Source organism: Bos mutus, chromosome 14 (genome assembly GCF_027580195.1).
Source record: "Bos mutus isolate GX-2022 chromosome 14, NWIPB_WYAK_1.1, whole genome shotgun sequence".
Taxonomy (NCBI): Eukaryota; Metazoa; Chordata; class Mammalia; order Artiodactyla; family Bovidae; genus Bos; species Bos mutus.
In genome coordinates this window covers 19,341,975-19,356,377 of record NC_091630.1, presented here as the reverse complement: position 1 = coordinate 19,356,377, position 14,403 = coordinate 19,341,975, and the positions used below count along the sequence as shown (strand labels likewise).

At 44.3% G+C, this 14,403-nt stretch overlaps 1 protein-coding gene across 3 annotated transcripts in view; it reads left to right on the top strand.

Annotated features, from left to right (window-relative positions):
* NCALD (neurocalcin delta) overlaps positions 1-14,403 on the top strand; it is a 466,586-nt gene that overhangs the window by 447,127 nt on the left and 5,056 nt on the right. For all 3 annotated transcript variants that reach the window (XM_070383063.1, XM_070383066.1, XM_070383065.1), the window contains one exon: positions 14,101-14,206. In XM_070383063.1, coding sequence (XP_070239164.1) covers positions 14,101-14,206 — 106 coding nt within the window. The remainder of the gene's footprint in view (positions 1-14,100; positions 14,207-14,403) is intronic.

Genomic DNA, 14,403 nt, shown 5'->3' with positions numbered 1-14,403 from the left:
AATAAGCAGGATGACAATATACAGCCTTGACATACTCCTTTCCCTATTTGGAACCAGTCTGTTGTTCCATGTCCAGTTCTAACTGTTTCTTCTTGACCTGCATACAGATTTCTCAGTAGGCAGGTCAGGTGGTCTGGTATTCCCAACTCTTTCAGAATTTTCCACAGTTTGTTGTGATCCACACAGTCAAAGGCTTTGGCATAGTCAATAAAGCAAAAGTGGATGTTTTTCTGGAATTCTCTTGCTTTTTCAGTGATCCAGCAGATGTTGGCAATTTGATCTCTGGTTCCTCTGCCTTTTCTAAATCCAGCTTGAACATCTGGAAGTTCACATTTCACATATTGTAGGTATCCTTTAGGGGTCTGGGAAAATACCTATTTGAAAGTGATGAGATGGAGGCAAGCTGTGGGCTAGCAGAATCATACAGAAATTAAGGCTGTATTTGTTCAAGTAAGTGAAACTGCAGCTCAGCTACAAGTGTCAGTCCATAAATTCCTGGCTGAACTTTTGTCCCTCCAAGACTCAGAAATTCAAGCCATTTAAGGGAAGCCCCAGTGGCTCAGTGGTAAAGAATCCGCCTGTCAATGCAGGAGACATGGGTTCCACCCCTGGGTCAGAAAGATCCCCTGGAGAAGGAAATGGCAACCTACTCCAGTATTCTTACCTGGGAAATCCCATGGACAAAGGAACCTGGTGTGCTGCAGTCCATGGGGGCTCAAAGAGTTGGACATGACTTAGCAGCTAAATAGCAGCAATGTAAAATGCAAATTCATGATGTTCACCTTCAAATACTAATAATTGGTCAGGGTGAAGATTGGGGTCCAAACAAGTTTATAATAGGCTTGTCAATGAATGTGGGTAGTTGTTTTTCAGTCACCAAGTCATGTTCAGTTCTCTGAGACCCTATGGACTGCAGCACACCAGGCTTCCCTGTCCCTCACTATCTCCTGGAGTTTGCCCAAGTTCATGTCCATTGAATCGGTGATGCCATCCAACCATCTCATCCTCTGCTGCACTTTCTCCTTCTGCCTTCAGTCTTTCCCACCATCAGGGTCTTTTCCAATGACCTGTTCTTTTACATCAGGTAACCAAAGTATTGGAGCTTCAGCATCAGTCCTTCCAGTGATCATTCAGGGTAAATTTCCTTTAAGATTGACTGGTTTGATTTCCTTGCTGTCCAAGGGAATGGAGATTGGGACCCCATAAATTTTCTAGTTTTTCTTCCCTAATGTTGTTCTCCATGGTTTAACTTTGGTATCCACTGAGAATTGTTGGTGCTAACAGATTGGAATCCCCTAGTTTCTCCTGGCATTGGTAGGAAGGATTTTGTGGTGGACTTTGTAACACTGAAATACACCGTGTTAGTCTCCTCCTTTTGCTATAATGAAGGGCCATATATGTAGTGGCTTATAACAGCACAGAGTTATTATCTTATGGTTCTGGAGGTCAGAGATCTGAAATCAGTTTCACTGGGCTAAACTCAAGGGGTAGGACAACTTGCATTCTGTCTGGAGGTTTTGGGAGAAAGTCTGTTCCCTTGCCTTTCCTATTTTCTGAAACATTCCTTAACTTGAAGCTTTTTATCAGATTAGATCAGATCAGATCAGTCGCTCAGTCATGTCCCACTCTTTGCGACCCCATGAATCGCAGCACGCCAGGCCTCCCCGTCCATCACCAACTCCAGGAGTTCACTCAGACTCACATCCATTGAATCAGTGATGCCATCCGGCCATCTCATCCTCTGTCGTCCCCTTCTCCTTCTGCCCCCAATCCCTCCCAGAATCAGAGTCTTTTCCAATGAGTCAACTCTTCGCATGAGGTAGCCAAAGTACTGGAGTTTCAGCTTTAGCATCATTCCTTCCAAAGAAATCCCAGGGCTGATCTCCTTCAGAATGGACTGGTTGGATCTCCTTGCAGTCCAAGGGACTCTCAAGAGTCTTCTCCAACACCACAGTTCAAAAGCATCAATTCTACGGTGCTCAGCCTTCTTCACAGTCCAACTCTCACATCCATACATGACCACAGGAAAAACTATAGCCTTGACTAGACAAACCTTAGTTGGCAAAGTAATGTCTCTGCTTTTGAATATGCTATCTAGGTTGGTCATAACTTTCCTTCCAAGGAGTAAGCGTCTTTTAATTTCATGGCTACAGTCACCATCTGTAGTGAATTTGGAGCCCAGAAAAATAAAGTCTGACACTGTTTCCACTGTTTCCCCATCTATTTCCCATGAAGTGGTGGGACCGGATGCCATGATCTTCGTTTTCTGAATGTTGAGCTTTAAGCCAACTTTTTCACTCTCCACTTTCACTTTCATCAAGAGGCTTTTGAGTTCCTCTTCACTTTCTGCCATAAGGGTGGTGTCATCTGCATATCTGAGGTTATTGATATTTCTCCTGGCAATCTTGATTCCAGCTTGTGTTTCTTCCAGTCCAGCATTTCTCATGATGTACTCTGCATAGAAGTTAAATAAACAGGGTGACAATATACAGTCTTGACGAACTCCTTTTCCTATTTGGAACCAGTCTGTTGTTCCATGTCCAGTTCTAACTGTTGCTTCCTGACCTGCATACAGATTTCTCAAGAGGTAGATCAGGTGGTCTGGTATTCCCATCTCTTTCAGAATTTTCCACAGTTTATTGTGATCCACACAGTCAAAGGCTTTGGCATAGTCAATAAAGCAGAAATAGATGTTTTTCTGGCACTCTCTTGCTTTTTCTATGATCCAGCAGATGTTGGCAATTTGATCTCTGGTTCCTCTGCCTTTTCTAAAACCAGCTTCTATCTTCAAAGCCTGCAGCAATGGATTGAGTTCTTCTTCTGTTGCCATTCCTCTGGGTATCTCATTCTGCTTCTCCCTTCCACTCATAAAGACCCCTGTGAGTACACTAGAACCACCCAGATAATTCAGAATAATCCCCTCCCCACCCCCAGCTCAAGTTCCTTTTATTCTGGAAGATAACGTATCTACAGGTGTCGGGGATTGGAACAAGCACATCTCTGGGGGGCTGTTATTCAGTCTACTGCATATGTCCAAATGCAGTTATGTTCCTTTTTCCAAAAAAGTAATTTTGTGCTATATCAACATCTGGGCAAAAAAGCAAAAGCCATATAAAGATTTATTTTTAGAATCTTACATAAAGATTTTCATGTCTGTGTGTTTTTTTTAAGTGACAAACTTAGGAACATGATTTAGACCCAATATTTTATTATTCCATCAAAACCATCTCTCATGAGTCTTAAACCAGATCACAGTTCTGAAGTTCCCCCTGTGGCAGCAGATCCTCTCCTCAGGGGGGCGCTGGTGTCAGCTCATTGCTGCAAGAAGGAGAAGCCTTCCGGCCTCACCTATTTCTCTGTCCTTGAGTCCAGCCAGAGGCAGGTCTGAACACCTACACCCAGTCCAGAACAGGCTGTGTTTGAGGAACGGGCCAGGGAGCATGTGAGTTCCATTGCCAGTTAACATGAATGCTCAGATGCTTTCTGGATCTTGAGGGTGAAGGAACTTGAACTTAGGGATTCATTGACAGGATCACAGCCCTCCCTGGGTTCAGGGGAGAATGCAGGAAGAACAGGGAGTGAAACTAACTCTCTTCTGTTCTCAGAAAGTAACTAGGACCCTTGAAGGAACAAATTCAATCCAAATTCAACATATTCAATCCAAACAAATCCAATAACTACAGGACTGTCATTAGGTAGGAGTACACAAGCTGTGTTGCTTTACTCTTTATCTGAATGCAAATCACAAGCTTAGACAAAAATTGATCACCTGTATCCCAAATAAAGATGAAGGAAGGGAAGAATTGGCATGTGAGAATCGGTGTCTTGGGCAAGGTGGATCAGTATCATCTTGCCTCTCTCTTTTTTCTTTTTCCATCTCCTTTTCCTTCTTCTCCTCAGATAAGTTATTTAACCTTTCTGTACATTGTTCTCATGATTTGTGAACTGGAACTAATCATAGCACCTGCCTCTAGAGTAATCGTAAAACAGTTATGACAAGTAGAGTACTTTTCTAGATACAACCCAGTGCCTCTCATGGGGTTGTTGTTGCTGTTCAGTCACTCAGTTGTGTCCAACTCTTTGCAACCCCATGGACTGCAGCACACCAGGCTTCCCTGTCACTCACTATCTCCTGGAGTTTGCCTAAGTTCATGTCCATTGAATTGGAGATGCCATCCAACCATCTCATCCTCTGTCGTCCCCTTCTCCTGCCCTCAATCTTTCCCAGCATAGGGTCTTTTCCAATGAGTTAGCTGTTTGCATCAGGTGACCAAAGTATTGGAGCTTCAGCTTCAGCATCAGTCCTTCCAAAGAGTATTCAGGGCTGATTTCCTTAAGGATTGACTGGTTTGATCTCCTTGCTGTCCAGGGACTCTCAATAGTCTTCTCCAGCACCACAGTTCGAAAGCATCAATTCTTCAGTGCTCTGCTTTCTTTATTATCTAGCTCTTACATCCATAAGTGACTACTGGAAAAACCATAGCCTTGACCATATGGACCTTTGTTGGCAAAGTGATATCTTTGGTTTTTAACACACTGTTTGTCAGAGCTTTCCTGCAAGAAACAATCATCTTCTAATTTCATGCAGTCACCATCCGCAGTGATTTTAGAGCCCAAGAAAAGGAAATCTGTCACTGCTTCCACCTTTTCCCCTTCTATTTGCCGTGAAGTGATGGGACTGGATGCCATGATCTTAGTTTTTAATACTGAGTTTTAAGTCGACTTTTTCACTCTCCTCCTTCACCTTCATCAAGGTTCTTTAGTTCCTCTTCTCTTTCTGCCATTAGAGTGGTATCATCCACATATCTGGATACTTCTCCCAGCAATCTTGATTCCAGCTTATAACTCATCCAACTCAGCATTTCACAAAATGTGCTGTGCATATAACTTAAATAAACAGGGCAACCAGAATAATAATAACTTTCATGGGGTATTACTCAGTAAATGCTGGCTACTGCTATTCTATAGAAGTTTCTAGAGCTGGGACAGGATGTTCCCCTGCAAAATAAAGGGAGGTCATTTCCCACTCAAAGGACAAAGTAACAGAGTTTTCCATTAAGTTTTATGTTGTTTACCTCATCATAAAATGTTTGTTCACAAACCCAACATACAAGTTGGGTTTGTATGTTCACAAACCCAACTAAACCTCTGAAGGGTGGAACCCACAGAAGAGATGTGCTTGTATAGATAGCTTTAGGAGTACCCAGGCCGCTTCAGCTGTTGTCTTTCCCACCAAACACCAGCCCAGCTGGGAAGAAACCAAAACTTCTGGGCTGCTCTGATGCTTATGGGATTTAAGTAACAGAAAGAGCTACCTTTCTAGGAGACAGTGTGGTTGGCACCAGGAATTCGCCAAATCTCAGCTGTTGCCCTGAGTTCATGGGTGCACCTCATGCATTCAGACTATTGGGGCACAGATCATCTGGATTTGTTCTCAAGTTCCAACTAGAGGCTTTCCCAGAGGAATATAGAGGCTAACACAATGTTACCCTTAGCAGTTCTCGGGGAACTCACTTTAATGACCGGGTTGGGATAATTTCTAGTTAGCACATTCATTCCTTGGATGGTAATGATTGCTTTACACTACTTGGTGTTCAAATGCGTGTTGTCTTAGAATCAGACTCTCCCTCCTAGTTGTGATTCAAGGTTGATTGGCTCTTTTGATGAAGGCAAGTGAGCTTCATAACACCCTAGTCTACAGCTCCACATCTTTTGAATGAATGGAAATGAAAGGAAGGAAGCGGGCTTATGCTGGCAGTCTAAGAAGAGTGCACTGCTTTGGTTTTTTCACAACATGGGGATTTGGATTTTTTTTTCCTGATACACTCATCAGAGTAAGTTACATGTTTCTATGCAGCAATGAGATGAAGAGGAAGGGAGATTGTGGTGTTGGTCACACAAAGGGTTACTGTCCCCAAACACCAAACAGACTAACAAATTAATCTGACCTAGTCTCAAGAGCACCAACTGTGACCAGTTCAGGCAAACCACATCGTGCATATTTGTGTCACAACAGATCTAAATCAGGGCCAGAAAGATTTGGTTACATTTTTTCTAGAACCACTTCCTGAGTGGTTTTTTCTCCCAAAGGTCTTTCTAAATTTGTGTCATAGACACCATGTCACTTGTAGTATGTGCCTTGAAGAGCTGAAACACTGTTTTTTTTCTGATTGTGAAAAAAAAAAAAAGGAAGTAGGGGTGGTAGTGAGAGCTTCTAGTCCATCTTGACATGGCCCTTGGGGATTCAGCACCAAACTCTTGCCTAATACTCAATTACAAGTGTGGACCACAGACGTTACACTGAATTCAACTTCAGTTTCTCTCCTGGAGAAAATTCTTTAAAGCATTTGTCCAGGCTAGTGACTTTCTCTAAGAACTAACCTTACTGTTTGTTTATCAGTTATATTTGGCTTATCCCTTTCTTATTAGGGGATTATCCATATCATGACAAGTCACATTATAGTTTAAGAGTTGAAGTTATACATCTGGCAAGACAAATGAATGCCTACTAACCAAAGGCCCCCTCTGGGCTGTGCCATCCAGGCCTCCTTTGTGGACTCCTCTTCCTTCTCCTGTTCCCTAAACAAGGATATTCCTAAGCAGAGTTCCAGCCTTAGCCCTCTTTTCCTTCTTTTTTTTTTTCCCTTCTGGGACATCGCATCTTCTCAGTGCTTGTGAGTGCTTCTCAGTGCTCAAGCATTGTGTTAAGTATTTTTCATGCTGTGTTAGTTTCCTGGGGTTCAGTTCAGTTCAGTCGCTCAGTTGTGTACGACTCTTTGTGACCCCATGAATCGCAGCATGCCAGGCCTCCCTGTCCATCATCAACTCCCAGAGTTCACTCAGACTCATGTCCATCAAGTCAGTCCATCTCATCCTCTGTCGTCCCCTTCTCCTCCTGCCCCCAATCCCTCCCAGCATCAGGGTCTTTTCCAATGAGTCAACTCTTCCCATGAGATGGCCAAAGTACTGGAGTTTCAGCTTTAGCATCATTCCTTCCAAAGAAATCCCAGGGCTGATCTCCTTCAGAATGGACTGGTTGGATCTCCTTGCAGTCCAAGGGACTCTCAAGAGTCTTCTCCAACACCACAGTTCAAAAGCATCAATTCTTCGGCACTCAGCCTTCTTCACAGTCCAACTCTCACATCCATACATGACCATAGGAAAAACCATAGCCTTGACTAGACGAACCTTTGTTGGCAAAGTAATGTCTCTGCTTTTGAATATGCTATCTAGGTTGGTCATAACTTTCCTTCCAAGGAGTAAGCGTCTTTTAATTTCATGGCTGCAGTCACCATCTGCAGTGGTTTTGGAGCCCCCCCAAAAAAGTCTGCCACTGTTTCCACTGTTTCCCCATCTATTTCCCATGAAGTGATGGAACTGGATGCCATGGTCTTCATTTTCTGAATGTTGAGCTTTAAGCCAACTTTTTCACTCTCCACTTTCACTTTCATCAAGAGGCTTTTGAGTTCCTCTTCACTTTCTGCCATAAGGGTGGTGTCATCTGCATATCTGAGGTTATTGATATTTCTCCCAGCAATCTTGATTCCAGCTTGTGTTTCTTCCAGTCCAGCGTTTCTCATGATGTACTCTGCATATAAGTTAAATAAGCAGGGTGATAATATACAGCCTTGATGTACTCCTTTTCCTATTTGGAACCAGTCTGTTGTTCCACGTCCAGTTCTAACTGTTGCTTCCTGACCTGCATACAGATTTCTCAAGAGGTAGATCAGGTGGTCTGGTATTCCCATCTCTTTCAGAATTTTCCACAGTTTATTATGATCCACACAGTCAAAGACTTTGGCATAGTCAATAAAATAGAAATAGATGTTTTTCTGGAACTCTCTTGCTTTTTCCATGATCCAGTGGATGTTGGCAATTTGATCTCTGGTTCCTCTGCCTTTTCTAAAAGCAGCCTGAATATCTGGAAGTTCACAGTTCACGTATTGCTGAAGCCTGGCTTGGAGAATTTTGAGCATTACTTTACTAGCATGTGAGATGAGTGCAATTGTGCGGTAGTTTGAGCATTCTTTGGCATTGCCTTTCTTTGGGATTGGAATGAAAACTGATCTTTTCCAGTCCTGTGGCCACTGCTGAGTTTTCCAAATTTGCTGGCATATTGAGTGCAGTACTTTCACAGCATCATCTTTCAGGATTTGAAATAGCTCAACTGGAATTCCATCACCTCCACTCGCTTTGTTCGTAGTGATACTTTCTAAGGCCCACTTGACTTCACATTCCAGGATGTCTGGCTCTAGGTGAGTGATCACACCATCGTGATTATCTGGGTCATGAAGATCTTTTTTGTACAGTTCTTCTGTGTATTCTTGCCACCTCTTCTTAATATCTTCTGCTTCTGTTAGGTCCATACCATTTCTGTCCTTTATTGAGCCCATCTTTGCATGAAATGTTCCCTTGGTATCTCTAATTTTCTTGAAGAGATCTCTAGTTTTTCCCATTCTGTTGTTTTCCTCTATTTCTTTGTATTGATTGCTGAGGAAGGCTTTCTTATCTCTTCTTGCTATTCTTTGGAACTCTGCATTCAGATGCTTATATCTTTCCCTTTCTCCTTTGCTTTTCGCTTCTCTTCTTTTTACAGCTATGTAATAAATTACCATAAACTGGGCAGTTTCAAACAACAAAACATTTATTCTATCATAGTTCCAGAGGCCAGAAGTCCAACATCAAGGTGTGGGCAAGGTTGGTTCCTTCCAGAGACTCCTGGCTGGTGGGGGTGTGGGGGATCTGCTCCATGCCTCTTTCCTAGCTTCTGGTGGTGGCTGGCGATCCTTGGTGTTTGGGGGTTGTGCATCTCTCATCATCACATGACATTTTCCCTGTGTATCTGTGTATAAATTTCTTCTTCCTATAAGAATACATCATTGGATTGGGGCCCACCCTAATCCAATAGAATCTCATTTTAACTTGATTACATCTACAAAGACCCTATTTCCAGATAAAGTCACATTTACAGGTTTTGAGTGAACATGAGTTTTTGCAGGACACTGGTCCACCTGATACCTGTGTATTATCTCATTTAATCCTCACGATAACCTTCTTAGCCCCATGTTATGGATGAAGAATCAGTGTACTTTCAGGCCTTCGCCTCTACTCTGTCCAGCTGTTAATGGACATCTCTCTCCAGTAAGACATTGCAGTGGTATCTCACAATCAAACATTCCAGAAACAAGCTCAGTATCACCCCCCAACATGTGAAGTCCTAAAGCACAGCAGCTCCAGAATGTCTTTTTAGGGGAGTAAATGGGATCTTTGGAAGGGGTTGTTTGAAGCAGCCTTTGCAGAGCACTTTATATAAGACTGAAACAAATAGTAATTGCCCAGATCTAAAAGTGAGGGGTACCACCATTGACTTGAAACAAGACAGTGGTGGGAGGAATGGGCAAGAATGATAAATTAAGAAAAATATCAAGGAAGCAGATTTGATAGGTCTAGTTGACCACCTGCCTGTGGAGACAGAGAGGTATTAAAGATGCCTTTGAGTTGATTATAGAACAGTGGATGGTAGGGCTATTTACCAAGAAACAGAGTGGTGGCAGGGGGACTGGGTAGTAATGAGTTTCAAGTATTAATGAAATCTTATGAGAAAACTAACATAAGAACGGAGCTGCTTTGCTGGAAAGAAGGGGTGGGGCCCTTATTCTCCCCTAGTCCTCCCTGTCTGTGACAGGCAGGGAGCACTTTGGTAAACATTATGGATTCACTGACTTTCTTGTATTCTTCTAGCTCTAAACAAGAAAGTGCTGATACATAGATATTGATACCATTTCAAGAGCATTTACAAGAAAGATCCTCCTGGCCTCTTTCTACCCTCCTTTCCTGCTGTGTGGTGTCCTTCTAAGGAGGGTGCTCTTCTTTACCGATAATCTAGAAACAGCCCTGTGCCACTTAACTTCTTTTGCCCTTGGTGGGTTGTTGTGGGGCTTGGGTGTCCTGTTAGAAAACCCTATGTCCTCTGATGAAAACTCAGCCTGGTTTTCTTCAGAGAGGAGTGAACTTTAGCTCTTGGAATTGTGCCTGCCCTCAGTTAATTCCACAACCTTTATCAGTTCAGACTTGAGTCCTTCCTTTCCAACATTCTGAGAGGTGGTTCATTCAGAGGGAAAAAGAAAAAAAAAAAAATCCTAGGCCCTGCGGAAGCCAGTAAGACCCCCGGCCACAGGTTGTGCTGTCCTGGGTCTGCCTAGGGCCAAAGCCAGAACTGGGCCCCTGAGTGTCCCATAGCTTTGTATTTACACACAGACAAGAATAAGGCTCTTCAAGTTTAATTAAAAACAGGATGTCCCTGCTGGGCCTCTCACTGACATTGCTAAAAATAAAGTAGGGAAATAGCCTGGCCTCTTCATGATTTAATCCCATTAAATTGGCGGGGTGGTGGTGGGGGGTGGTGTACAGAAACTGGAGCTAATAAGACACGATTTGTTTCAAAGTGCTGTCTGGGCTTGTGCCTTCTATCTCCCTGCTCTGTGGAGTCCTAGAGCCAATACAGTCAATGCTGACTTGTTGAGACCATGCAAGAACACTAACCCTAACCCCGCTGAGGTTTTACAAGGATGTCACCCACTCACTCACTCTTAAGACCCCTGGGACTTGTCACCTCGTCTCTTTGCTCCCTGCTCTAGTACACACATGTTCATAGACCTGGTATTCTGAATAATTTATTCATCATTTTCTGTGAGTTGGTGCACATGCAAAAAAAGGGGGAAAAAATCTAGTTTGAATGCAATGAAAGAGCTATTTAGAAATGTGAAGCTCTTAAAGGTGTTCTCTTTTCCTCTTCAGCCCCTTCGTACACTCAGACGTTGTAATTCTTTTTGCTTATGGGTTCTTTTTCGTACTAACGCATCCTCATTTCTTGGCCCCAACCCTACTCCTTTAGACTGACAGCTAAAGACTAAACTATTGAAGACTTTCTGTTGGGTACAAGAACCTTTATTTCAAACACACAGTCAACTGCTGGCTTGGTCCTTCATTCACTTGTTCAACCAGAGTATTAAGAGAATGGTCTCTAGATTGTCATATCATTGACTTGCCTTCAGGATCCCAAGAAGGAGAATTTCATGAGCCTCAAGTCTTAGAGACTGAGAGCACCAAGGAGTATTCCAAATCAATGGGTTATCCTTGCTACTATGGGACCTTACTGAGGCCCAAAAAGACCAGGGAAAGGAACAACGCAGCCCCAAAGAAGGTTGATTACACAACATCCTTAAGGCTTCTATTAATACTCACTGGAAGGACTGATGGTGAACCTGAAGCTCCCATACTTCGGCCACCTGAAGCGAAGAGCTGACTCACTGGGAAAGACCCTGATGCTGGGGAAAATTGAGGGCAGGAGGAAAAGGGGGCGAAAGAGGAGGAAATGGTTGGATGGCATCATTGACTCAACGGACAGGAGTTTGAGAAAACTCTGGGAGATAGTGAAGTATAGGGAAGCCTGGCATGCTGCAGTTCATGGGGTCGCAAAGAGCTGGACACGACTGAGTGACTGAATAACAACAAATAGCTAAAACTAATCTTAATAGTTATGCCCCTCCCTCATTACCTCTGTAACTCCTGAAATGTTGTAGAGTTCTTACACCTTTAAATGGGTGTACCTGTGATCTGATGAGATACTGACAGATACTATTTTGTTGTTGTTGTTCTAAGATATCTGGGCTTATGAATTCCCAAAATATTTCAGATTGTGTAAGTCTGAAATCCAAGTGAGGTGTGTGTGTGTGTTCATCAGTTTGTGCCACCAACTCCTCTTTGGGTCAAGAGTTTCAGAAAAGCTTCCATGAGGACAGGGGCTAGACCTCAGGACACAGGTGGTATGGAGAGTCTCCTGCTATCTACTTTTGTTACTAAATATTCATGTGGACCTGAAAGCTCAGCATCTCTGTTTTCCCATTTGTTAAAAAAAAAAGTCTCTATCTCTATGGCCTTTTCTAATTCCCCCAAGGATCCAGGTGTCCCCGCCAGCTTGGCAGGTGGCACTATAACCCCAGCACAGATGGCAGGGTTGTCCCGGGCTGGAGGGGATAGCGGGAGGGGACCAGGAGGAAGACAGAGTGAGGTTTGCCTCTTGCCTGTGGAGCACACTTCAGTGAGCACTTCTTGGGACAGCTGTCTGTGGCCCAGCTCGCTTACCCCCAGGCAGAGCCACGACTCCCAGCTTGCCCTTCCTCCCGGAGTCACTGTGGAGGCAGCTCTTCAGTTCAGCAAGGGCTCTGGGTGGGTTCAAGTCAGACTAGGGGAGCCTGGCCTAAGGGGTCCTTGTGGGGTGGGATCAGCCCAAGAGTCGGCATACTGGCTGAGTTCACTTTTCATTCCTGTTTTAGCAACTGAGATTGTAATATTTATCGCCATCTCTCCAGACTATTTTAGGAACTTGAGGCAGGTTGACCTGAACAAGACTGTAAAGCAGCAAAGCTTAGCCTTTATCTCTTTCTACCATCCTTTTTGTTTCCACATTTCCCCTTTGGAGACTACTTCCCCTCAGCTGCCTTCCTTTTTCTCCTCCCTCTGCATCCCAAGTTCCAGAACTTTCCAGATTTCTACCCCGCCCCCACCCCCAGGAAATTCCACTTTTTCTAAAACTCCTTCCCAGGGCCAAAGTTCCCAAACTGAATCTGAGTAGCAAAACCATGGTCTGGGGATAAAAACAATGACTTTACATTATTCTTCCAAAATACAAATATCTGATAGCTGAGGTCTTCCAGGCCCTGAGCATCTGGGGTTGGGGTGTGGTGTCCACAGGTGGTAGGGGAGATAGTTTCAGTACTGCTCAAAACCTCTTCAGGTTTTCAGGGTTTCAGTCAAAACTCTTTGATCATCAGATTTCAGACATACTCAGTTTATCTCAAGCAGAGGTTGTACACTTGTTCAGTTGCTAAGTGAACTCTTATCTGGCTATTCACAACCCCATGAACTGCAGCCCACCAGGCTTCCCTGTCCTTCACTATCTCCTGGAGCTTGCACAAACTCATGTCCATTGAGTCAGTGATGCCATCCAACCATCTCATCCTCTGTCATCCCTTTCTCCTCTTGCCTTCAATCTTTCCCAGCTTCAGGGTCTTTTCCAATGAATCAGCTCTTCTCAACAGGTGGCCAAAGTATTGACTCTTCAGCTTCAGCATTAGATCGTCCATTGAATATTCAGGGTTGGTCTCCTTTAGGATTGACTCTTTTGATCTCCTTGCAGTCCAAGGGACTCTCAAGAGTCTTTTCCAGCACCACAGTTCCAAAGCATCAATTATTCGGGGCTCAGCCTTCTTTCAGATCCAGCCTTCTTTACTTTTATTGTGCACTTATTTCATCCAGCAGTACTCAAGTCGCAGATGGTTCCCATCCTGGGGGATAACTGACAGTGTGCTGATAAGGAATGCAAGACGATTGCCACACACAAGTGGAGAGGGCACTGAGATGGATTGGTAATGTCTGGAGGAGGGCAGGCCCTTATAAACAGTGTTTATCATCCTCCAGTGGAGAAGGAAATGGCAACCCACTCCAGTGTTCTTGCCTGGCGAATCCCATGGACAGAGAAGCCTGGTAGGCTGCAGTCCATGGGGTCGCACAGAGTCGGACACGACTGAAGCGACTTGGCAGCATCATCCTCCAGGGACCCAGGGAGTAGACCCTGACCTGTCTGTCTGGCCCGAGGAATGTTGTCTACAGCCTGAGAGTGGGAACCCCAAAATTAGCAACAGCATCACACGGGATCCCTGTTAGAAAGGTAGAATCTTATGACTCCCATTTCCCAACCCACTCTACTCAATCAGCTTCTCCTTCTCATAAGATTCCCAGGGGGTTCATATGCACAGTACGATTAGAGACATGGAGTAGAGGGTGCGTCTAGCGGATCTTCTGGTCAGCTGTCATTCCTGAAGGTCCTTACCACTGGACATGCTCTGCTGGTCTGGCTGCTCTCACAGCCACTGCACATCTGATTTCCACAACAAGCGAGAAGCAAGAACAGAGCCTGGTCTCTGTGTGAAGGGAAGGCATTCCCTTCCCCCCTGCGTTTGGGAGGTTTAATAATAGGGCCATTGGGTGCAAAACCAAACTGTGTTTCCGTCTCCCCACCATGTTGCTTCTTGTCCCCAGGCGATTTATAAGATGGTTTCCTCCGTAATGAAAATGCCTGAAGATGAGTCGACCCCAGAGAAGAGGACAGAAAAGATCTTCCGCCAGATGGACACCAATCGAGATGGTAGGAGGCCACGGCTACTTTGCTTGGTTTTGCTCAGAGTGGGGACTGCTGGAGGGTCTAGATCACCCAGGCATGGAAATGCCACTCAAGGACAATTTATTGGCCACAGGATCTGGCTCAGGGTCCTTTGTGAAAGTGGCTCTTGTTGCATGCTCCCTGCAATGGGAGGACGGAGGAGGACCTGAGTGGTTCGCAGT